Below are 26,470 nucleotides of genomic sequence, written 5' to 3'. Positions count from 1 at the left end.
GATGACCCGAGAAGCAGTTAGACAAACCACGAACAAAGCAATTTCTTTCATAAGAACTGAGGCATTATCATGTACCCCCTATGCAAGATAATCAGTATCATCAAGTGGAAGAGATGCTGGCTTTCTGCAATGGATAACCATTCCAAGTGATCTCAAATGCTTGATTTGACCGAACAGCTAATCCTTAGCTTGTTTGTCCATCCTCCATCATGCAGTCAAGATTAATCCAGAAAATCAGATGAGGAAGATTCCAAATTATTGTCTTCATTGTCATAAAGAGATAACAAGAACACTCCCACTGAAAATTTTAAGTCATATGTTCAATCTCATTGCCCTTACATATTCAAATTCCTGTACTGCCTCTGTACAGATTTCCCCACTCTTATTTTAATCCTATGGGAAAATTTGCTTCATACTCTCCACCGAAGTCAGCTGCTTTGTCTGCAAGCCCGACAACAGCACTTTTAATCAGCAATGGAATGCAAACAATGGCTGCAGAAGAAATGGTAAGCAAAGCATGCCTGTATTAGCTATCTTTTCACTCCTCCTTTATTCTTCATATTCAATGCCTTAGCCCAAGTTATTTTATACATAAAGTATTTTTACATGAACAGCTTGTATAACTGGAAGTGAACTTCATGGCTTTCCTTCATTCCAAACTAAACTTGAGACCAACAGGTCAGGTGAATCTTTACAAACTGTAGTTGTTCACTATAATTGCTTTAGAAACAAAGCCTAGGACATGGAAAAGTTGTCAACACCTTCTAAAACAAGCTCCATAAGCAGGGGAGGTTCATTTGGAGACTTTTTCAGGTTTGTCTTTGAGCTACCTGTGCACCATTGCTAAACCAAATTCAGATCATTAAAATACCCAATAAATTGGCATATACATACAGCACATTTGTCTAGCATTTTAGATATTAAATCTAAAAATCAAACTTCTTTCTAGGATTAAATCATTAGAAGTAATAAAGCATTTATTTAAAACATTTGCAACCAAGATTTGATCTAAATTCTATTTTACAAGTTCATTAGCTACTTGCTGTGATAAAGTGAAAGGGGAAGGGAAGCTTTATTAGATACATGGGTTTTTTTTAAAGTGGTCAGTGTCCAATGCATGAAAGCATTGTGAGAGGCAGCAAGTTTTTCCACTATGGCCAAAGTTGCTCTACATTTTAGAATAATATTTATCCAGTCACAAGCAGCAGTTGGCCATTCTGTATTTGAGAATGAACATAAATTCAATGACATCAGAGAACTAAACCTCTGGTACCTAGCATTTGTAAATTGAGGGCTTCACTGCAATTACCTGTTGTTTAATGATCACTGGGGTACAATATCCAGAACACCCATGTAGTCTCAAAAGCCACTGAACATGCAGGACAAAGATGCAATTTTTCTACTTGATTATCCTTCTGACCTCCTCCAGCAGCTAAGATGCTCAGAGTAACTCCGTATGTGCTGTGAATGTTTCCATACAAACTGATACAGAGCTAACTTCTCTGTATTTTTTTTTTAGGGCAAAGATCTCAATTTAGAACAAACAAACACTCTTTTAGTTATCCAGCTCCTTCATAATCACGACCTTCCCCTGACTACTTAAGTCACTCGACTCTCAACAGACCATTTGAGAAAAGCGGGTTCGCAGCAGTTTTAGCCAAAACCAAGCTTGGGAGGCAGCAGATGCCGAGCCCCAGCCCAGCCGGCCTCGTTAACCCCCGGAGCAGGCACTCGGGGCCCGCAGCTCGTTGCAGGGGAACAAAAGATGGCCTTGGCCTTCAGCGGCTGAGTCAGAGGCAGCCACTCAGGGCGGCAGCCGGCGGTGGGGGGGCTCCTCCGCGCCGGGTAGGGGAGAGGAGGGGCAGCAAGGGCGGGGAAGGCTTCGCAGGCTCTCCGAGGAAGCACTGTCCCTGCCCATTATCGCACCTAGCCATGCTTTAAGTAAAAAAAGAAACACAAACAAAAAACCCCACCCTCCCCTGCCCTCCAATTCATCGGGGTGCCCCCAACACTCCCGAGTCACCCCAGGCCACAGGAGCCCCACATCACCCACCTCGGAAGGCAGCGGGGTGTCCTCAACACCCCCCGGCCACCTAGGCTGCCTGAGCCTCCCGCTGCCCCATACAGCCCCCAGGCTCACAGAAGTGCCCACGTATATTTCGCCACCCCCCCAATACTCGGAGGCGATCCTGAGACCCCATCAGCCCCTTATCACCCTCAGAACACACTGAGATGCTCCCAAAATCGTCAAGAGCCCCACCCTGTCCCCGAATTCATGGGGGAGTCCCTGAGCCCCACACCCATCACCCCCAACCCCTCTCATTACTCCAAGCTCCTAGCTCCGCTTGATCCCCAAACTCACAGAAGTTCCCCCCAAGTCTCTTAGTCCTAAACTCACAAAAGTGCTCCGAGACACCTCAACAGGGGGTCCTCCCACCCTCACACCACCCTCCAGTTCACGAAAGGGGTCCCCGAACCCATATGTCCCTCCCCCAGACCTACACCACCCCCAAGTTCACAGAGGGGGTCCCCGAGCCTATGTCCACCCCCTTCCAGCCCCACACCACACCCAAGCTCAGAGAGGGGTCCCCGACACTGTGTCTCCCCCCAGCCCTACACCACCCCCAAGCTCACAGAGGGAGTCCCCGAGCTCGTTTCCCCCCCTCAGCCCCACACCACCCCCACATCCACAGAGGGGGCCCCCGAGCCTGTGTTCCCTTCCCCTTCAGCCCCACACCACCCCCAAGCTCACAGCAGGGGTCCCCGAGCTTATGTCCCCCCCTCCAGATCCACACCACCCCCAAATTCACAGAGGGGGCCCCGGAGCTCCCCCCACCACCCTAACTCAGTGAAGTAGCCCGCAGCTCCGTAGACAATCGAAGCTGCCCGCTCCCCAGCACCCCCCCAAAGGGCCCCTACCTGCCGGCGGAGCCCGGGTGGGACCCCACAGAACGCTCGGCTGAGGCGGTGCTCGGGACCCGGCCGGAGCAAGCTCCCCGCCGCTACAGCCACCGCGAGCAGCGCCCCCTCCGCCGCCACAGGATTTCAAATTTCAACGGCAGCCCGGGCCCGCGAATGAGAAAGAGGCATTCGGAACGTCAGCCAATCAGAGGCGCTCTGCAGGGGGGCGGGGACAGCCGCTCTCTCGCGGGGCCTATCGGGAAGGGTAGTGCGCAGCGGTCCGCCATGGCGCCGCGCTGGCGCCAATGGCGGTGGAACGGTTCAGCCCGGGGGCGGCCGGCAGCGAAGTCCCGCTGCGGACACGCGCCTGGGGAAGCGCTAACTGGCTTTTGGGGAAAAATTCTGTGTTTTGTGTTTTTTTCGGTAAGAGCCACGGGAAGTATCAGTGGTGTTACTACTAGTCCAATATCAGGCCCCACAGGACTTAAAATTGTTTCTGGGGACAGAAAACTTGTGTCTGTGAATCCTGAGGTAAATAATCACGGAATCATTCAGGTTGGAAAAGACCCTTGGGATCATCGAGTCCAACCATCAGCCCTACTCCATATCCCCCAACATCTCACCTAAACGACCCTTAAACACATCCAGGGATGGTGACTCCACCCCCTCCCTGGGCAGCCTATTCCACTGTCTGGCCATTCTTTCTGTGAAAATTTTTTTCCTAATGTCCAGTCTGAACCTCCCCTGTTGCAGTTTAAAGCCGTTCCCTCTTGTTCTGTCACTAATCACCTGTGAGAAGAGACCAGCACCAACCTCTCTACAGTGTCCTTTCAGGGAGCTGTAGAGAGCGATGAGGTCTCCCCTCAGCCTTCTCCGATGCCACCCTTTAGCATGAAATTTTAGAAAAGCAAAGTTGAAAACCTTTTTGCAGTGGAAGGAGTGAAATAAGAAGTCTGGGACAAAGTGTTGAAGCCCCATACGGATTTTTACGGACACCAGTGTACTCCAGGGCATCAGCTTCCCCATCACATCCCCATTGCCTTTGCTTTATGGCCAGGGGAAGGCCAGGCAGGCACTTGCCCTTTCTCACTGCTTTGTGCCACACACACACTGACTTCCACACAAAGCAAAATCGGGCCAGAATTTGAGATGTGGACTCCAATATTCTTGTAGGTGCCTGCTACAGATGAATTGGGTCTGGGCCCAGGCTTTGTAAAAGAGGTCTGGAGTGTTCCCTGAGACTTGGTCCTGTGGCAAGTTCATGAAACAGTGTTGATACCGTTAGGACTCTTCAAAGGAAATGAAACATGCTGATGTGGGAGTTAATGCAGGATCAGCTCAGAAGCTGGAAAGCTTTTGGAAGAAGAAGGTCCACATTTAAATTTTGGTTCCATTCAGAGATCCATGTTGATAAATCATGTGAATTTCCACCATCTTCAGGACTTTTGCACAACTGTCCCATGTAGCTGTCCCATTTTGCCTCTCTTCCCCCCTCACAACATAAACCCATCAGTCCCCTGTAGCCCTGAGAACATCCACATCTCAGTAATCTGCCTCAACAATCTTCTGAGTAAAACCACAGAAAGAACACTTAATGCTTCACAACCTAATTTTTATTATTGAACGACGTAGTCCATTCTGCAAATTAAAACCGAGTCATTAGCAAAAATGAAATGACTGAAAAACCATAAACTTGCTAACAACAATGTCTTTTAGAAGGAAATAAAATGCCCATAATCCAAGCATAATTTTACTGATGCAACTGTTATTCAAGAGTCAGTAAACCACCACGAATCCCCATCTCCAGCAACAACAGTAACACATCAGCCATCTGCCAGCTAAGATTTCACATTCCGGGGGCGGCATTTCCTATTGACTTAGTTCCCCATCAGTAGTAGTGTATAACATTGCGTGCTGCTTTCTCCGCTGTGCTTTCCCAGTTATGCAATTTCCCCTTTCTCTAAAAGAGATAAACACGGCAGTTTATGGTTATTACAGAGTGTAAGCAGGGGGTTTGTTGTATTCTAAGAGAAACAGCAATTCTTGTAGCTATTAGTTATTATTTGTACTTTGATAGTAACCAGAGATCCCTGTCAGGCCTCTCCCTTTACTGTGTTTGGGAGCGTTACAAAGGTATCTTGAAATCCAATCACAGAATCACAGAATCATCTAGGTTGGAAGGGACCTTGAAGATCATCCAGTCCAACCATCAACCAACATTAACAGTTCCCAACTACACCATATCCCTCAGTGCTATGTTGACCCGACTCTTAAACCCCTCCAGGGATGGGGACTCCACCACCTCCCTGGGCAGCCCATTCCAACGCCTAACAACCCCTTCTGTAAAGAAATACTTCCTAATATCCAGTCTAAACCTTCCCTGGCGCAACTTGAGGCCATTCCCTCTTGCTCTATTGCTTATTACTCGGTTAAAGAGACTCATCCCCCTCTCTCTGCACCCTCCTTTCAGGTAGTTGTAGAGGGCGATGAGGTCTCCCCTCAGCCTCCTCTTCTCCAGACTAAACAACCCCAGTTCCCTCAGCCGCTCCTCGTACGACATGTGCTCCAGACCCTGCACCAGCTTCGTTGCCCTTCTCTGGACACGCTCGAGTCATTCGATGTCCTTTTTGTAGTGAGGGGCCCAAAACTGAACCCAGTAATCGAGGTGCGGCCTCACCAGTGCCGAGTACCATCTCCCTTTAAGGCCTTTTAAGATCTTACATCCCTGTCCTATCATTCCCTGAAGAAATTATTACATAAAGCACACCAGGAAAAACAAAGCAGAGTTTTCCCAGACTGTTCGTAAAACGGGCCGTTTGTCAACTTCAGAAGGATGCTGCGCTCACCCAGCCGAGCTCTTTGAAGTCTAGAACAGGAATCGGATGCTTTGGCCAGGCCTGTGGAAGTTTATAAAGCGTGAGGCCACGGAGGGGGTGCGCTACTGGGAGATTCGAGTCCTGGCCAGCTCCGGGGCGAGTGAGGGGGCCGGTACCCCGCTGGAGCGGGGCCCTGGCCGGGGGGGGCCGGGCCCGCCGCCCCCCGACAACCCGCTGTGCTCCCGCGGCCGGCTCCGCCCCAGCGGAACCGCCAGCCGGGCAAGCGCCGGGCCGGCCCCGTCCGCGGCCGCACCGCCCATCCGGGGCTGCGGCGGGAACTACCGCTCCCAGGGAGCCGCGGGGCGGCGGCGGGAGCGGGCCGTGCCCGGCGGGGCGCAGCATGGAGAGCCCGGCGGTGACCTTCACGCTGGCCTACCTGGTGTTCGCCGTCTGCTTCGTCTTCCCGCCCGACGAGGTGCGCTCGGCGGGGCTGACGGTGCAGAGCCTGCTGGCCGCCTGGCTGGGCAGCGAGGACGCGGCCTTCGTGCAGTACCACCTGCGGCGCAGCACCGGCACGCTGCTGGCCCACTCCCTCCTGCCCCTGGGTGAGCCCCGGCCGGCGGCGGGCGGGATGCACCGGGCGGGGGAGGGGGAGGCGAACCCGCGGCCCCGGCGAGCCTGGGCTCGGCAGCCTGATGTGCCCGGCGGGGCAAGGGGGTTCCCGCCGGTGTCTGCGTGTCGGCGCAGGCAGGTGCGGGTGGTTCAGGTCACAGTAGGCGGCTTGGAAATAGGAGTGTTTTAGTATCGCTCGAGCTCCTGCGTAAGGGACACCCGAAGCTTGGTGACTGGTTGGCTGCATCGGAGTACATGGCGTTACAAAGGAATAGCATTTTATTTAACCAGCGAATTCACATCAGCCTCCTTTAGCCATGTAATTCTGTTGAAACTTAAGTGGCATCTTCCCGGTAATTTTATTCAACCAGTAAATTCCGATCAGCTTCCTTTAGGTACATAATTCTGGTAAAAGTGGCATCTTACAGGTAATTTTATTCAACCAGCAAATTCCAATCAGCTTCCTTTAAGGTATATAATTCTGGTAAAAGTGGCATCTTACAGGTAATTTTATTCAACCAGCAAATTCCAATCAGCTTCCTTTAAGGTATATAATTCTGGTAAACGTGGCACCTTACAGGTAGTTTTATTCAACCTACAAATTCAAGTCAGCTTCATTTAGCTGTGTAATTCTGTTAAAAATCAGTGACAGGTAAGAATTTAGCTGAGGTTGCTTAGGATGAGAGACTGGAATTTGAGTTGTCATCCAGAAGTACAGTAGCTCTCCTGGAGGTGAGCTCACTGCTTAGATAACTATAAGATTCAGGGGTATGTGTTTATGCGTGTACTTAATTGCTTTCTTAAAGTAAGTCTTCTTCCCTGCAGGTTATTACCTTGGAATGTGCTTTGCTGCACCTGAAAAACATCTTTGCTTTTTCTACCTGGCTTCAAAAGGATGGAAAACTTTCTTTTTCTTCGCTGTTCTCTTTCCAGCAGTCACCAGTGCCCTGGCATATTACTGGTCACGGAAAGGTTGGAATAATCATCCATTAGCCCGAACACTCGCTGTTCATGCTCTCCCACAGTCAGGCTGGAGGGCAGTAGCTTCTTCCATCAATACAGAATTTAGGAGAATCGACAAATTTGCTACAGGAGCCCCAGGAGCGAGGGTGATTGTTACGGACACATGGGTGATTAAAGTGACCACCTACTGTTTACATGTTGCCCAGCAGCAGGACATTCATTTGACGGTGACAGACTCCAGACAGCATGAACTCACCCCGGACTCCAACGTGCCTGTGCAGTTCCTCACCATCCGTGTTGCCAGTATTAATCCCTATGTGAAGGCATTTGATATCCGGTAAAACAACTACCCTGTTATGTTATATATATGCTATTTGATGATGCTAATGGAGTGCTTTTGCGGCAGATCTGAAGACTCCTTGGGCCTTGTCCCTTCCTTTTTGCTCCCTGCTTGGTGTTCAGAGATGCTGTATGTGCAGTTCTGCCACGCAGTGCAATGGAGAAAGGTTGTTTAGAAAGATTCATACACCCGCAGTATTGGATGCACAATGGTTAAACAGAGGGACTGCCCTGTTTGATCCATTGTTAGGAAGAGGATTGTGCTGGGTGCAGAAAGAAGTAACTTGAAAAACTTGGGTGAAAGATGGAGAACAAGAATGAAGGAGAATCTTTGGTCTTCCAAACTGTAACTGGCTGTTGTTCACCCATGACTTTTTTTTTTTAATTCTGCTTAAGGCTCATAATTTTGTCACAGCTCAGAAGAGTTCTTGCTGAGCTACTGCAAGCCAACTGCCCTTAAAGCAAGGAAGTAATTTTGGTCCATTTCTGATTTATGTGTTCTCATAGCAGTAAATCATAGCAAACATGCTGTGAACTGTTAGGGCTTGCTTTCCAAGGGCCCGTGCTATTTTTCTCAGCAGTCTCTCTGTGTAGCTAGGCAAAAGTACAAGTTCTGCAGAAACCTGTAACACTGAGTAGAAGGGTGCTAAAGTCTTTGTTGTCATTGTGTCATTAAAAAGGAGTGCCCAAAGCCATGTTAGTGCTCCTAAAACAATATATTTGAAAAGCCATTTGAATGTATGTTTGCTGTAAATTTGTAGGTCAGCAGCATTTATTTACTATGTAATTAAAAGTAGGCAGATCACCAGACTTGTAGGTGAGCAGAGGGGTCCTGGCAAGCATGAGGAAGGCATAGAGGTGATTGTGTTAGATATCCAGGTGAACAGAGCTCAGTACAAGAGGTTAGTTAAGGTAAGCGTGACAATCCGAAGAAAAGAGGAGAATTATATAGACCTGCGAGAATGGTGACCAAATAAGTATTAGACAACTAATGATGTTCTTCTGTGCGTGCTTCAATGCCAGTGATAAAACTACATCCCCAGCTGAGAAAATCATGGCTTCTTTGACAATTCCTTTTAGGGAAAAAAAATCCAACCCCCAAAACTTTATTTTGTGGCTAAACAGAACAGCACTGAGAACAGTGTTTAAAAGTTCTTATAATAAGATGTGTCAGAAATAGCAAATCTCTGCTAGGATGCAGTCATACAGGATTTAAGAAAAGTGGTATAGCGCAAAATTCCCCTGTTAAGGATATAGGATCGTTGTATATATCCAGAATCAGAATTAGATACGGTGAGATATTTCTGGAAGAAAAATGCTTTTGTGCAGGCAGGCCACGTTTCCCGGCGTGTTCAATGTGAATTTTCCTCTGGATAGAAAGGTCTCTGTTATTTGCACAGATAGCATCTGTTAACAAACAACATTATCCTATAGTAGTTAAAACAATGGAGACCACCAGCAGCTAAAGCTAAGCCAGCATAGCATTGTACTGGGCTCCGGGAACTTAGCGAGTGGTAGGAAGGACGAGGAATTTCAGGGCGATGTTCCCAGGGCTTCCGCATGAAAGATGTTTAATGAGTGGAAACAGTGAGCTGGGAGGTTCTGAATCTGCAGTTCAAAACTGTGACATTAAAAAGGGGTAACAAAGGTCATGTGTCACTACAGGATCTGCACAAGGTCTCCTGCCGCTTGAGGTCTAACGCAGCTTGTTACAGTCTTAAATCAAAGTGAAAGTCACATTCAGCAGCTGTAACCCTTGTGAAATTTCAGGTTTTATCTAAAATTGTCACATAAAATCACAGAAACTGATGCTGATTGACATTCTTCTGATACTTTTATGTACTATATCACCTTGTGATACATGCCGCGTGATATAACTCTTAATTTCTGTCCTCAAGAGTTTATAAACTACAATTTAGATACAGCCTAAGTAAATAGGCAATAAAAAGGTGGACAGGAATTGTGCATGCAGTACTTTACAGTTAAGGCATGGTTTATGTACCTGTATTGCTTTTCTTCATGCTGATTATTTCAAAAGCCTTTACTTTTGTATGAAGTTTTAGCTAATCTCTGGCATATCCTGTCAGCAATCTGACACAGGTATGAAGGAGGACAGCATGTTCTATCCTCCTAAGGACAGAAGTTTTGTCAAAAACAACAACTGGAAAACAGAATGCTCACTGTGTATTTATTCTGACTAGCGTGTACCAACTTAAGTAGCTTTTCTGTGGATTCACTTCTCTGATGTTAACCTCTGCGATGTACTACCAAGGTATTTGAATGGATAATCACGGTAACGTTTTGTTCCATCTTTTCTTCTTCAGGTTGAACTCCACGGAGTATGGGGAGCTCCGAGAAAAGCTCCGTGCTCCCATCAGCAATGCAGCTAATGTTGTGATCCATCAAAGCCTTAGTGATTTATTTCTAGAAACCTTTACATCTCTGGTGGAAATTAATCAGACGTATTCTGTTCCAAGCACTCAGGTGAGACTTTCTATCCATGTGAGACTGTGATAATTACACTTTTCAATATTATAGGTGAGCCTGTGATTACTGTGTAATTGATAACTGTTTGCTTAGGGCTGTCGCTGGTGAATTACTAAGAGAAGTCATTGTTGTGGGGTTAACCAAAAGGTTTTATTAAACACTGATTAAATGATGATTGAATGATGATTAAATGATAATTATTAAATGGTAATTAAACAGTAATCAAATGGTAATTAAATGGTAATTGAACAGCAGTCAGACACTCTACCACTTACTACACTTCTAATAATTCAGCTAGCTTGCATACAATATGCTTTAGATCTAATATAAATGTCACTTACCTCGCTGTAGATAACAGATGCTGGGTAAGGGATCTCTCAACCTTGAGGAGTAACCTTGAGAGGCATCTTACCCAAGGGGACATCACCACTGTGCAGTCTGCTGCCGTCCAGGAGAGCTCAGTGGGCTCAGGGGGCTACGGATATTTATAGCGTAAAGTGATTGACTCGTAGTCAAACTCCCCTTGGTGTATGTGCAGGTGTGCAGCAGTAGCAGTTTTAGTTTCCTCTAGTTCCAGCTCAGGCTGGCACCATTAGCTCCTGATAAGACATGGCCTCGATTCCTTAATGTCGTGAGAAGATCTGGCCTAGCACAATTTCTCAAGGTCTGCACAGCAGGGCTGACTCCAGTCAGGCCTCCTTGTTGGTGAAGCCTGAACCAAAGTGCTGTTCACTCAGTCAGGGTGGGTGTATCCGTCACGCTCCACCCATAACTACAGTCAATTCACTTTACTTCACAGGGTGGTGGTACAGTCACCTCTTGCCTCTGTGCTATAAATACAAGGCGCTAATAGCATCATGTTGTCTACTGGAGGATTAAGCGATAAATACAAAATTAATTAAGGTTAATTATAAGGTAAGTCCATGCAATCAGTAGCAAGATATTTGGTATGGTTTACAGTGAGATATACTGATTGGGCCAAAAAACAGACTCAAATATATAAAAAGACAATAATAGCAATACAAACTACCAGAAGTTATTTTGGCAAGAGAGAGAGAGTTTTTGGCAAGAGGTAGGCAGGACACTCAAATGAAGAACTGTTGGGATTGTACAGCAGAGTGAGATTTGCTCACATATTGGATATTGCCCTGCAGTTCAAGATGCTGGAATAAAGAGACACAACCAACTATGTGAACTGTTGGCAGAGGAAGCTAAAAAGAAAGAATGGGTAATATTTCAGGAACCACTTTTAAAAGATCATCAAAATGAATTATATAAACCTGACCTGATATTTGTCAATGGAGGTCAGGCTTTTGTGGTGAACTTAACTGTTAGATATGAGAGTAAACCATCATCGCTTGCTGATGCAGCAGCTGAGAAAGTTAGGAAATACCAACATCTTAAGGAGCAAGTCCAGAGGGTGACATATGCCAGTTATATAAGATCTGTTGGATTTCCTGGATAGTCGCATCCAGAGAGTAGTAAGTGGCTTAGTGGCCATCTGGATGGAGATCAGTGACAAGTGGTGTTCCTCAGGGGTCCATATTGGGACCAGTACTGTTTAATATCTTCATCAATCACATGGACAGTGGGATCAAGTGTACCCTCAGCAAATTTGCAGATGACACCAAGCAGAGTGGTGCAGTTGACACACCAGAGGGATGGGATGCCATCCAGAGGGACCTGGAAAAGCTCAAGAAGTGGGCCCACGTGAACCTCATGAAGTTCAGCAAGGCCAAGTGCAAGGTCCTGCACCTGAGCGAGGGCAACCCCTGGTATCAATACAGGATGAGGGGTGCAAGGATTGAGAAGGTCTTGGGGGTGCTGGTGGATGAAAAGCTGGACATGAGCAGCAATGTGTGCTCACAGCCCAGAATGCCAACCATATCCTGGGCTGCATCAAGAGAAGTGTGACCAGCAGGTCAAGGGAGGGGCATCTCCCCCTCTACTCTGCACTGTGTTCAGCGGTGGGATCCTCAGCACAGGAGACACATGGACCTGTTGGAGCAGGTCCAGAGGAGGCCACAAAAATGATCAGAGGGATGGAACACCTCTGCTATGAGGAAAGGCTGAGAGAGCTGGGATTCTTCAGCCTGGAGAAGAGAAGGCTCCAGGGAGACCTTACTGCGGCCTTTCAATACTTAAAGGGGGCTTAAAAGAAAGATGGGGACAGACTTCTTAGCAAGGCCTGTAGCAATAGGAGAATGGGCAATAGTTTTAAACTAAAAGAGCATAGATTTAGACTAGATATATGGAAGAAGTTGGTTTACAATGATGGTGGTGAAACACTGGAACACGTTGCCCAGAGAGGTGGTAGATGCCCCATCCCTGGAAACATTCAAGGTCAGGTTGCATGGGGCTTTGAGCAACCTGATCTAGTGGAAGGTGTCCCTGCTCATTGCAGGGGGTTGGACTAGATGACCTTTAAAGGTCCCTTCCAAGCCAGACCATTCTATGATTCCTGTAGGTGCACGAAGGAAGTGGAATGAGGGCAATTATGGACTGCTGGTAGAATTAGGACTCTCACGTTCCTGGCAAGAGAAGGTTGCCTGTCGTCTTTCAAATCAGGTTTTATTTACATCTGTGGGCACTGTACGTATATTTGCAAGCCAAGCAAGAACTATTGTTAAATCTTAATTGACTGTGAATAAACTGGTTTTTCTTTTTTACTAAGGCAGAAGCTGGACCTCAATGAGGAGTGAAGGAGGGAGGTGGTAGAGGCCTGATACTATATAGGGATGAAAAGGGACTCAGTATCATGACGCATCATCTTTCCCACAGACACCAATTACCGGCCTTACCTAGGTGGACAGGCCACCTTTACTTAACCTGGAAAAGAAACACATATAAACTATATATGTTTGATAAACGGCTAGGATATATCTACCTAGTGCTAATACAATGGTTAGCATTTTATGATGTTTTAGGACAGGCCACCTTTACTTAACTTGGAAAAGGAACACGTATAAACTATGTATGTTTGATAAATGGCTAGAATATATCCACCTAGCACTAATACGATGTTTAGCTCCACCAAGCTATAGTGGATGCATGCTTATAGCCCCAAGGAAGTCTATTAAAACTAAATTCTGTCCCATCATAGGTATAAACAGATTTTCTTCTATCCTCCTCCTGCAACAGCATCATAACAAAACATATCTTTTCCATCTGGTACCACCGTCCAGGGGTGAGCAGCAGCCTGGAGGGTGGCAGTTAAGGTAGCAGTGTTCAGGATGGTGGCTGCGAGAGGGGGTGGTGTTTGCATTTAATTTTCTGTAGTCTGTGGTTAGGCACCACGTCCCATCTGTTTTTTTTTAACTCGTCACACTGGGGAATTACATGGGGAGTGTGTTCAGGAGATAATGTGTCTTTTTTCCAGGTCACCTATGACTTCTACAATACCTGTCCGAGCATCGGCAGAGCTAGGATGCTGAGGGAAGTTAGTTATTTTTGAGTCAGGCAGCACGGGTGCTGCAGCTCACAGTAAGCAAACTACGCCAGTTCACTGACGCCCACGGGTAGCTGCTAATTTTCATTCAGCTAACCAAGGACACTCCAGGCAGCCAAAAGACCAAACACTCCCATTGGCAATTTCCAAACTCGTCCTTGTAATACATCAAAGCCTAACACGTTTTCTTTCCCTGAAACTACTGCTAATTGGTGCCTTGATATCCTTTTCTGCCCTGGCAATAACAAGTTTACTTTAGCTATGGGGCGTGTTTTACTTTTGTTGGTAAATCTTGTTATTTTAACCCTCCATTGACCAGGACCAGCCTTAATGTAAGTTCTTTGGGCATCCAAACTTGAGATTATTGACATTTAAGCTTCTGTGACAATTAAAAAATTCACTAGCTGTCTTTGGGAGCTGATTGGGACATAAATGTGAGGGCTGTCTGGGTGATCCCATTGCTAAGTTTAATCCTCTGGACAGGCAGCCGAAGTTGCTATCCAGGACTCATTCTTTTTTTTGGCTTCAAGGTTTGCAATTTCTAAGAAATCTAAAAGGGTTATTTGCAGAGTCTTTGGGGGCGGACGGTTGTTTGGTTTGTTCTGGATTCCCTGATAGCCCTTGTTTTCAGAAAGCCTTGGTCAGATTAAGTATAGTCCCCATCGGCTGGCTCTGTATGGCTGCTTGAGGTGCCTAGCACTAAGGCTTTTCTCCATACTTTGTTACACCTTTTCCGGGGGTCCACTACCTCACTGCGGGGTTTATGAGGCCGGGGAAGGTGTTGGGGGTTCTGGGGAGTCTGTTTTACTTGCCAGATATGTCTTCTGTCTGCTTCAGATTGAGATTGCCCAGTTGGTGTCAGTTAGTCCCACCCCATCTCTCTACCATGATTGACAATGCCATGCAACAGTTCTGCCCAGGGCAGGGTGGATCAGAGGCAGAGTTGGCTGTCCTGTTATGCTCTATGTTCTGTATTATTTCATCCCTTTTTGCAATCAGGTATGGTTTTAAGATAGCAGGGGCTTCCCTTATCAGTGGTTTCATAGCCTGAGGGTCTACAGGGGCAGTGATAGGGTAATTACCACATGCATCCCTGTAGTTCACAGCCTGAAGGCAGGCTGCTTTTGTAACAGCAGTAGAAAGTTCACTTAATGATCTTACTGGTAGGCTCTCCTCTATCCTGGGGATCTACGCCCCCTGTCCAATACACCACTTGTAGCTCACACTTCGCAATACATCTCAATTAATCACCACCACCTTTCCTGTCTTTTGATATATACACACAGATACTATTCCCTTAGTCTGTGAGCCATCCCTCTAAAATGTCCACTGGGTTCAGTTAGTTCATGACTTTGGACTCCATCTGTCATAACAGTCCTTGAGGGCAAGAGAGATGGTGTGTGGTGTTGGATTGTTCCATGATGCAGCCAGTTCTGGTTCCGTCACTGCTGGGCTTGCCCAGTTCTATCACTTCTGTACTTTGTTCAGTTTCATCAGAATTCATTCTTCATTAATCTGAGTAATTTTACTGTAATACCATTGATATGTCATCTAGCAACCATAGATGACATACAGTATTATATAGCAATTAGCATCATACAATTTAATTCAGTGGCTCTTCTCACACAAAATCAAATCCCCTTGAGGTACACATTGGACTTACCCATCCTTCCCACCAAGTGCACCCAGGTTCTTGAGCAAAAGTAATCCCATGGATGAGTTTGCCTTTGCCCAAGTCAGGAATAACCCAGACTGTCTTCCCCAGCATATTTTTTATGTGCACTACAGGGGCTTTATCCCCTTCTGCAGTGTGTAAATGTTTTGATTGGGCAGGGCCAGCTCGATTGGCAGATCCCTAGTGTTGACTAACCAGGTGGCTTTTGCTAAATGTGTATCGCAGTGTTTGAATGTCCCACCACCCACTGCTCTCAGCATTTTCTTTAACAGTCCATTGTACTGTTTTGTTTTCCCGGAGGCTGGTGCATGATAGGGGATGTGATACCCACCCAATGCCATTCTTTTTGGCCCAGGTGTCTGAGGTTGTTTTGGAAATGAGTCCTGTTGTCTGACTCAGTTCTTTCTGGGGTGCCATAAGACTTGCTTTTCAAGGCCCAGGACAGTATTCGGGCGGTAGCACGGGGCACAGGATATGTTTCCAGCCAGCCAGTGGTTGCCTCCACCATTGTGAGCACATGGTGCTTGCCTTGGCGGGTTTGTGGATTGTGATATAATCAGTCTGCCAGACCTCCCCTCCCCATATTTATATTTCAGCCATCATCCTCCATACTACAGAGGCTTTTAACTGCTTGGCTTGCTTGATTGCAGCGCATGTTTTTCATTCATGGATAACCTGTGTGGTAGTGTCCATGGTCAAGTCCACCCTTTGGTCACAAGCCCATCTATATGTTACATCTCTTCCGTGATGGCCTGAGGTGTCATGGACCCAGCGAACTATAAATAATTCAGCCTTATGTTGCCCATCCAGATCCACCTGAGCCACTTCAATCTTAGCAGCCTGATCCACCTGCTGGTTATTTTGATGTTCTTCAGTGGTCCGACTCTTGGGTACATGGGCATCTATGTGACGTACTTTTACAGTGAGGTTCTCTAGTTGGGCAGCAATATCTTGCCACAGTGCAGCAGCCCAGATGGGTTTACCCCTGTGCTGCCAGCTGCTCTGCTTCCATTGCTGTAACCACCCCCACAGGGCATTTGCCGCCATCCATGGGTCAGTATAGAGAAGGAGCACTGGCCCCTTCTCTTGGTCAGCAATGTCTAAAGCTAGCTGGATGGTCTTCACTTCTACAAATTGGCTCGATTTACCTTCTCCTTCAGCAATTTCTGCGACTTGGTGTATAGGACTCCGTACAGCAGCCTTCCACCACTGATGGATGCTTTCCTACAATATGACAGGACCCATCAGTGAACAGCGCATATTGCTTCTCATTTTCTGGTAGTTTCGGCATGTGTCACCTCCTCTGGTGATATCCTGAAATCTTTGCCTTCTGGCCAGTCCATGATCAGTTCTAAGACTCCTGAGTGACTGGGGTTTCCAGTTTGAGCCCGTTGTGTGATCAGTGCAACCTGCTTACTCCACATAGCATCAGTTGCATGATGTGTAGAGGGGACCCTCCCTTCGAACATCCATCCCAGCACTGGCAGTTGGGGTGCCAAGAGGAGCTGTGCTGCAGTACCAACCACTTCTGAGCAGCTCAGACCCCTTCATATGCTGCCAGTATCTTTTTTTTTTTTGGAGTATAATGGGCCTCGGATCCTCTTTATCCCCGACTCCAAAACCCTAGGAGCTGACCTCAAGTCTCCCCTGGTGCTTTCTGCCAGAGGCGTCAGGTAGGCCCATTCTCAGATGTGGTGTATGGAATGTTTTTTACATCTTGTCCTGCCCAGACTGGCCCAAGGACTACTGCATGAACAATGTCCCGTTTAATTTGTTCAAAGACTTGTTGCTCAGGGCCCCATTTGAAATTGTTCTTCTGGGTCACTTGACAGTGGGATGGGGGACAGAATCAGAAAAAAGGTAAAAGTTGTGGGTTGAGATAAAGACAGTTTAATAGGACAGAAAAGGAAAGGAAAAATAATAATAATGTTAAAAGAATATACAAAACAAGTGATGCACAATGCAGTTGTTCACCACTGATGCCCAGCCAGTCCCTCAATCCCCCATTAATTTATTTCAAATTAATTATTCTTAATTGGGGCTTGCTTTAATTATAAATAATGACATAGAGTCCTACCTTCAGTAATACTTGCAGAGACCTGGTAGTTATTATACTTGTGCAGCAATCAGCAGTGTGACTAGAGCACTGTTCAGGGTAACAGAGGTAACTAATGAAAGTAGTTCTGATGACCTTACAGTGAGTCTGTGTGAGATGTTCCAGCTAATGCAGTGAGTACTTATCTTTGGTAGTGTCATGCAGCTTATATGGTGTCTTTACTGTATGGTTCCATGAACTAGCTAAAATAAAACTGGATCAGATATGTCTGCACATAATGCAGTTGTGTGTTCTGATTGCGGTGCCAGCACGCAGCGAAGAGAGATGCTGAAAATAAAGAGAAGATACTGTTCATTTGAGAGAGTTGCCTTCTTGCACAGCTTTTCATTTGTGACACGTTTAAGTGTCAGCTGAGCTACCGAGCTTTGGTTTGACATTGAGTGATAAATAACCTCAGAAATTATGATACGGACATTAAAAATGCAACATGGGATTGTTCCCTATTCTGAAGCTCCATGAATAAGTTGAAAAAGTTAGTTAACCTTTCTATGTTAGAGCTTTTCCTGTTTAAAAACTAAGATAAGCCCTAATTTCACAAGTTAAAGCTGATAGAGCTGAAAGAAGTAGTCCTCTTCCTGCACACTCCTTGTCCCCATGTTGACAAAGACTTTGTGGCTGGGAGAGGTGATTGAGGTAAAAAGAGGCAAAGAAAGATGACTAGTTTTCATCTGGATCCCCTCCACAGTCAAGCTGCCAGTGTAGCTGAACAGACACCTTTGCTGACAAGGGAAGATGCACTAGAGGTGTGATCTAGAGACCACAAAGCAGAGCTGTATGAATAGGATTCAGGTCTCCATGCTTGTTCAGTGTGTTTTCTTTGAACTTTGTGAAGTTCTTGGAGAGCTTTGACTGGAAGACACATGGGAAATGCTAGTTACTGTTTATTAATTGTAAAACACTTCATAGCAAGATGATCTTCCTATATCCAACTGCAAGGTCATGTGGCATAATTAACTGTGGAGAAATACCAGTTATTCCAATACTATCCAAGCAAAATTAAGTAAATTTCTTGTACTTCAAGATGGGTGCCCACTATTTCCTCTGTTATTTATGTCTTTTACTTACAAAGATGGAAGGTAGGAACAGCCATGTGCTGTAATAAGTGGTAAGAACTGTTTGCTTTGTTTATTTTACTTTATATTGGTATGTTTTTCGAAAAATAGTATGTCTGAATGATAAAGATGGCTGCTTGCTTACCTTTCTTTGGCTGCTGTGCTCTGGAAACAGGTGGAGCTCTTCAGAGAAAGAGTGTTTATTTTCAGTCATTTTCATTTAATCAGTCTCATGAAGCAGTTCTGGGTGTTCTGTTTAAAGAGACAATTTGTTCTCATTCAGTAGAGAGTATTCTAATAAATAATAAAACACAGCTCTGGAGATTGAAACGGTTTGGTATCTTCTGGTGGGGCAGTTCTGCCCAACTCAGGTTCCTGCTATGCTTGTGCGCACATTATTTTCTAAAAGCGTTTGAAGAGCAATAACAGAAACCATTCTGTGCAGTTCATAGTTGACGTTTTTCTCCTCCTTTAGGAGCTGGAGCCATGCATAGGGTGTATGCAGACCATTGCTAACATCAAGCTCATCAAGAACTGCCAGGATCCAAACGAAGGGGAATGCCAGCAATGCTACTGTCGTCCCATGTGGTGCCTCACCTGCATGGGCAAATGGTTTGCCAGCCGACAGGATCAGCAGCACCCCGAGACCTGGCTGTCAAGCCAAGTGCCTTGTCCGACTTGCCGAGCCAAATTTTGCATTTTAGATGTTTGCATAATACGATGAGTAATACTTGGGTATGTTTTAACTTTTTAATTTGAGTGTATTTCATAGTGGGTTTGGTTAAAAGGCCTGTTCAGTTTGTTTCTGAGACTTCATGTTCTACACGGGTGCAAACTCCAAAGCTTTCTTTTACAGTGTTGAAAACAGATGTAAATCTTTTCAGTTTCTCTCCACTTCTACCTGTACCTTTGTTTTTTATTCACTGGATGTCAGTTTCCGGAATTTACCTTTTTTAACCTGTATTTTGCTTTCTTATGTCTTGGATGGAATAAGGGTATCCCTCTATATTTGCGGTACTGTTTTCTTATCAAGTTTTAACGTAGGTTACATTTTTTAAATTTAACTTGGGTTTTGATTCTTTAGTAAAGGGCTAACTGAGAAAATGACTTTGGTTAGACTTCATTGATACTTTTATTCTTCTTTAATCCATTTGTAAAGTTCTTATCGATCTTTGCAGGTGTTCACCAAACAGTTATACCAGTTGTGTTCCTTCTGCTGGTCTCCTCCACTTAGGAAGGGGATTGGTTTCTGTAGGCTAAGGAATTTAGTCCCTGAAGAGGTACAGCTCCCATAGGGACCTTTTATTCCACTAATCTGCCTCTACCTTATTTTTTGATGTATGTATTTATTTCAAACAACAGAAGGATTCAGAAACATACCCATTTACCTACACTGCTAATGCTTCGTTAAATCTGTTTGTTTCCAGGAGCTACATTGCTTAGGGTTTCAATGCTCTTTAAAGAGGTAATGGACCTTTTTTATACATTTGAAGGGAGTGCAGCGAACATCTGTCTAAATACTCGGAAAGAATACTCGGCTATTTCAGAGCATGTAAGCTTTTTCTGAGGGGTAACCTTTCCCCTGAGAGAGATATGCCAGGATCACAGAAGTTTAAGTCTCCATGCTAGATGCCCAAAGAATGACCATCATTAACAAACGGTTTTCAGGCTTGCAATTTGAAGACTGATCATGAGCAGTAGTCACTGTTTTAATATTCATAGGATACTGATGCAGGCTTCTTGATCTGATATGCATCAGAATAATTTGTAAATTAAAATCAAAGCATTTTCCATAAGAGCGCTACACCTTGACCTAAATGCAGTGCATAGTGTTGTAGCTGTCCATCACACCCTTCAATGAACAATTATTTGGCATACTGCTTGGTGGAGAGCCTCGAGCTGCTGGAGAATGTGTGAGTTCTTACACTGACCTGTGCACTGCAGGGGCTGAGAAGCAGGTATTTGCTTGCTCGGGTTGTCCATCTTAGAGGGGTAGTAACCTCAGGCAGACAGGTGAGTCAAATAGTTAGAAAAAGGAATATTTTAATGCTTTGATCTAGCAGAAAAAAAGCCCTAATAACTCCCACCTGTATAATCAGAAGGATCTTATCAGTAAATGACTCGCATAGATGACATGCCAGTGATTACAGGAAAACATCTTGATTACCATGACCAGCAACTGCTTTGAGCAGGAATTGGTGGCAGGTTGTTTAAAACGGTACAAGTACTGAAAGCACAACCACGAAAGATTTCATTAGTCTCAGCCTAGTTGCAGGTTGTGTGGTGAATGCACCGAACTGCACTTGGAGCCAGCCACCCAGGAAATGGTTACAAATGTGGCTGCAAGCTGTATTTTGGAGAAGGATAAGGAATTGAGAACAGATTTGACAGCATCATTTGAGAACTAACGTATATGTTATATTGTTGGGGGTTTTGTTTGGGTTTTAATAATATGCACTTATAAAAGTCCCAACTGTTTGGGTTTAAGGACACTAATGCTTGAGTGTATCTCCGTTGTTACATACACAACATCTACTATGCAATTATCTATACTACCTATTAATAACGGTGATTTTTCTGTTTTTCATTACCTGGTGTTTTGGATTGTAAAGAGTGAAAATTTGACACTGAGACTGGTAGTATGGATTTGTCTGTCTTTCCCAAAGAGGTGTGAAGTGGCATGTCCTTCTTCATCTGAATAGGATTGAGTTCCTGAGATTCAGATTTGTTGACAAGCTGATCAGTGATTGAATTTAAAATATTTTCCAGCACTTCTGTGGGAAAGTTATTTGGAAGTCTGAAATAGTCTCTGCAGGTTATTTTAATTGTTACGGGGCCAGGTGGTGTCATCTGACATTCACCTCCTCACGACACAGCAGCTTTTACAAATAAGCATTTTCTACCGTTTGCTTCTGTAAAGTTTACATGATGTGGCACAGATATAAGGGATGTATGTGGTCCTTGAAATAGTTGCAGAAGAGAGGGTAGGATTCTGAAGTTGTGGTTTTGCCACTGACAGTCATTCATTTCCTACAGCTCTTTTCCTGTTTGGAATAAAAATATTTATTGTAAAGATGTGTGAAGTTAAAATTGTAAAGGCCTTAAGAAACATAGATACGTGTAGTTGCAGAAGGTTTTGTACGAGAAAAACAGGTCAGTTACAATAGTATCTCATGTAGTAAGAGCGTTAGTCTCCCAATTGCTTGTGCAGTGAAGTTTACAGAAATCTGCTTTGAATTGATAGGAAGTTTTCATTTCAGTGGAACTTTGCTTTTATTCATCTTCTTTTGTCAGTATAAGTCATAAATGTGTAATAATCTTGCATCTATTAATGGTAGTGCTCTATCCACAGAAGTGCCTCTTAGAAAACTTAGTAATAATTACCAAAATAAAATTACGATTTCTGTTAATAATAGTGCCTGGCTTAAATTCATTAAAACAAGCATTTTTTTCCAAGTTTAAATTCTCAAAGTCACCTGGCATGCCTCGAAAGTTTGTAATCTTAAAGGCTGTGTTAGAGAACCAACTTGTTAAAAATCCATGAGACGTATTCTTTGTAGAGACAGTAGAAGGAGAAACCATGACCTCTCATTGCACAGTCATGTGATATCTTATTTGTCTTGAATAAATCACTGAACATGAAAATAATAGAATACAAAAATAGGCATTTGTCTTCATGATAGCTTCAGGTCATTATCCAAAGAACCATGTGTGCATATAGGGCTGTTTCTAGAGAAGATCTCTCTCTGTTTGCGGTAAAATGAAATACATTGCCTCCCACCCAATCTTGATATGTTTCTTAAACATAAGGATAGGGTTTAGATTCGGTCTTTTTACAGCACTTTTCTAAGAAAAAAATGAACCAAGTAATGCGATGGGCTAAATATTTACTTAAAGAGTTTTCTTGAATTATTAGGTGTTGCTTTTTTAGCTCTGTGTATGTTCTTCCACATCACTGACTTGTGGTTAGGCAATGTTAGTAGTCTGAAGTACCTAATATAAATGTAATGTCAGCATGACAATCTATATGTGGGTGCACAGTGTCAGTATAAATACCCCATATGTGTGTATACATGTATAGCCCAAATTTCCCTATGAGCTAACAGCTGAACAGGTGTTTTGAAAACATGGGCTGTGGCTATATTATTTATTTCCACAGTTGTGTTATTTCTGTTATTGTAACATTCCAGAAAATACTGGCAAAATATCTTATCTGTTCATTTTTTAGGTTAACATAGTTTGCTAATCCAAAAAAGGCATTTTGTCGAAGCAGGATATATTTTGAATTCATGATATGAGTGCAGTTGTTCACCATAAGGCTTGCCATAACTCAAAACCAAAATACCAGGTTATTATGTGATCTCTTCAGTATGCATATTTTCATTGTGTTGAAACTCGGTAGGCTGCAGCTATGTATCATTCCAGTCAAGCTAAACCTTGGTAAGATATAACTGACTAAAGTTCTGAGTGCCATTTCTTAAGGAATTTTGACTTTTGAGATATTTAAGGAGATCTAAATATTCAAGCTCTTACATGCATTACAAGACATCTTCTTCCAAAGATATACTGCAGAGTTTGTTATTTGTGTGGGTTTTTTTTTAACCTGGATAGTTTACCTATTTTAAAATGGACAGTATTGGATAGCTTTTAAGGAAAAGGCTTAATGAATACATGTAGTTAATCTTAAAAATCTCTGAAGAGCTGAATAAAAATAGAGTTGATTTTATGTAAGACTTCTGGTTTTCATTTTCAAGTTACGTTTATCAGTTAAAACTTTATATGAGTGGAAGTCAGTGTGACTTACCTGTATACAATGTTTTAGCTGAGAACGTGTGAATACAAAGAGGGCTTAAATTCTCCTGAAGGTGCACATGGTAATTACTTTTTTGAATTTTCCTACTATAACCTGAATGCTGAGTTCCATAAATGAAAGAAGGTATGTAAGATCTATGTATGTATCGCAGGGAACAAAACCAAATACTTTCCATAATTAGGAGGGGAGGGGGGGGAAGGAGTGACACTGGATGTCACAAAATAAGCCAGGGTAATGACTGTAAATTTGTCTTTCCAGGGGAGCACTGCCATATCGCAATGATGTGTCCCGTATAAAACCGTTTTATTGTGGCATTGCTTAGACATGTTAACAAGCACAGGCAATAGAAGGGGCAGTGCATTCTATCCCTTAGCAGTAAAATGCGGGACATGTTTCTCTGGAGTGTACATTGTGGTACCCACCAACCCTTCTGCTGAGCGGATTTAGCTGATATCTAGTGTAAAACTAACTCGGCCAAAACCGAGTCCGTGTCTAACGAGTGAGGTAACACACGGATGTCGGGTCTGGGTTTCTGCCGGATTAGCGAGCAGAGCCGGCCGGAGGGTCCAGCTGCCCCCGCGCTGAGGGGAGTGGTGCCCCTGGCGTGAGGGAAGCTGCGCCCTGCCGCCTCACAGGAGCTGGGGCTGCAGGACGCGACGCCTTCCTCCCGCCTTCCCTCCGTACAACGTGCTCAGCCTTTCAGCAGCACAGACGTGCCGCCGTCTCCCTCGGCCCTCTTCATCGCAAGGCCACCCAGCGGCCGCTTGTGCGCATGCGCAGCGGCCGCTCCGGCCCGGCAGCGATGCTGCGCATGCGCGCTGCCCACGGCGGCCTCCCCTCGGGGGGAAGGGCCGCGCCTGCGCGCCGCCTCTCGCCGCGCCGGGGCCGCAGCCATGTTCCGTCCGGCCGAGGCGGCGCCGCTCGCCTCAGCCATGTTCCGCGGGCAGCGGGGCCTGCCGCGCCAGGCCGGCGGCGGGGAGACGGGCGGGCTGCGCAGGTGGGAGCTGCCGCGGAGGGCCGGGGTGGCTGGGGCAGGATTGCTCCCTCAGGGCGTCTTTAGAGCCCCCGGGGCCTGTGGGGGCGGGCGGGGGTGTGGCGCTGCCTGGCCCAGGACGCGTGTTGCGGGGTTGGCGGTGGGGAGGTCGCAGGGTGGGCTGCGTCCACCCTCCCCCCCCTTCAGCCTCGCCTTCCTCGGTACCCGCCAGCGATGGCGGGGTAGGCAGCTGCTGGTAGCTTGCCGCCCGCTTGCCGCCCTCCACCAAACGTCTCCTGCGCCTCGCAGTCAGGTGCCCAGGCTGAGGGAGTCTCCTTGCCGAAATTGCTTTGGTCTCCTATGGATGTGGGGAGAGAGTTGGGCTGGGAGTGAAAAATGCGCCGCAGCCCAGGCAACAGCGTGTGGGCTCGGGTGAAATGCCTGAAGTCCGGCTGGGGATAACGAGGGCTTGCCCTAAGGTTGACGCTGAAGTGGGCGGGGAGTGCAAATCACTGGAGATTAAGAAATACTGGAATATTTTGAAAAGCATCATTTTCTGTTAGCATTTTTCTCTAGACTTTCAAATAGTGTTGTACCTAAGGCATGCTAGGTGTTGTGCCTTTTTTTTTTTTTTTTTCTTTCAAGTCTTTAAATTGAGTAATTGTTGTTGAGGGTGGTTAGAGAAAGGTTTTACTCGTTCACTGCCTTTGCAAAAACTATATGTGTTGAAAGCGTCCTTTTGCCTAGATCCGTGATTCAGAGTAAGCTATTTGTGTTGAGTGTTATTAACTTTGAGCCCTCTGGGAGCAGGAAGCTCCTAAAGGCAGTCAGGGTGGAGGAGGAAGGGAAAGGAAACGCAGGTTGCTAATCCAGGTTTAAATTAACAAAAACCTTCCCTCTCACTTGTTGACTTAAAATGTGCAGAGACCTAGCATATACAGAACAGTACGTTTACTATCACATACAGAACAACAGTGTATTTATTGTCTGGAGTCTGCAATATAGGATCACTCTCTCAGGCAGGTGGTGGCGAATCTGTGGGTGTGGTCCTTAGCCCAGAAGCCAAGCCTGATGTTAGTAGACGCTGTGATGGTATTTTGTTTAGTAACCTATCATCTAAGATGTGAAAGCCGACAGAAAATGTAGATAATTCTTAATCCTTAAGCAATCTCTGGCTGTCCTTCCAGCATGTTGCAAACACCTCACTCTAGCTCATCGCCCCATGCTTACTTGTGAGGGCTCTGCAGCAGTCTCTGGTAAAGAATTTCCTGTGTAAAAGTGTTTCTACATAAATGTTTGACCTCCTTGTCCTTAGACGTGCTGTTTTGTTGTGTTGAAGTGATGTTTCTGTATTTGCCTCTTCCACAAGTTTAGTACTGGATAGAATGGTATATAAATGTCAAATAATGTATTGCTGACAGGAAGTCTATGAACGTTGGCATGTCAGCAGCTCCGTAAACTGATGATGGTCCTCCGTTGTTGGTTTTTTCCCCCTTTTTGTTTGCAAATAGAGAAGGGGTATACTTTTGGTCATCTAAATATTAACGGTTTATTTTAATATTCTCGTGTCTTAATTGCATTAGTCAAAGACCTTTTCTCAACAATTGCGTTGTCTAACACTTTTGTTAAATTAGTGTTGCCTGAGTAAGTTGATGCAAATCACCTATCTATGCCAAATCAGCCTTTTGTAACTATAAATTATGTCCATATTTGGTTTATATATGCAATGTTCAATGACTTGATTGCTGATGAAAATTCTTGTTTTCTAGTTCTGTGCAACATCCACACTGCTGGCATCAACAGGAATGTAGAAGCTGGAATGATTCAGATTCTTTGGTGTTCGATGAGTATCAGTGTGGACATTTTGACCAGGGGCTGGAGAGGTAAGGAATAAACGTGAAGTTTGTTTAAATCTTCACTTTGCTGCACCCTTTTCTTTAGGAATACAACAAAACCTTGGATGTGATTAAATTAAATGTTTTCTAGTAATACAGTAGCACAGAGTTAGCAAATTATATCTACATTATGCAGGAACAGACCATTCAGTTTGTCTAATTGAAATACATGCCGCAATATTAGCAAGTATTCCATATGAGAGAGAAGTGGTCTATACTGAGGCAGTGCTTTAAGCCCTGTTGCTGAAGTCTTCAATGTAAGTATAAAATTCCCATTGAAGCAATGTGCTGTTACTTTTTATGCTTTGCTTACGCATCTTTATGTGTAAGCGTGGACAAACCATGATGTTTTTCTCTTCGCTTGAGAGTGCACTCAGTAT

The 26,470-nt window shown here is 45.0% G+C and overlaps 1 protein-coding gene across 8 annotated transcripts in view; it reads left to right on the top strand.

Moving 5' to 3' along the window:
* Positions 1-6,079: 6,079 nt before the first annotated feature.
* Positions 6,080-26,470, top strand: part of TMEM129 (transmembrane protein 129, E3 ubiquitin ligase) — a 36,717-nt gene continuing 16,326 nt past the window's right edge. For 5 of the 8 annotated variants that reach the window (XM_074821921.1, XM_074821920.1, XM_074821919.1 and 2 more), the window contains exons 1-2: positions 24,102-24,219; positions 25,965-26,078. In XM_074821921.1, coding sequence (XP_074678022.1) covers positions 24,116-24,219; positions 25,965-26,078 — 218 coding nt within the window. In that variant the 5' untranslated portion in view covers positions 24,102-24,115. Of the gene's footprint in view, positions 6,323-7,154; positions 7,630-9,955; positions 10,116-18,884; positions 23,136-24,101; positions 24,220-25,964; positions 26,079-26,470 lie in introns of those variants that run through there. The other 3 variants (XM_074821923.1, XM_074821924.1, XM_074821922.1) reach the window with 3 other exon arrangements.

Source organism: Strix aluco, chromosome 4 (genome assembly GCF_031877795.1).
Source record: "Strix aluco isolate bStrAlu1 chromosome 4, bStrAlu1.hap1, whole genome shotgun sequence".
NCBI lineage: Eukaryota > Metazoa > Chordata > Aves > Strigiformes > Strigidae > Strix > Strix aluco.
Note: the sequence above shows the minus strand (reverse complement) of the source record. Positions and strands in the feature narration are given on the sequence as shown.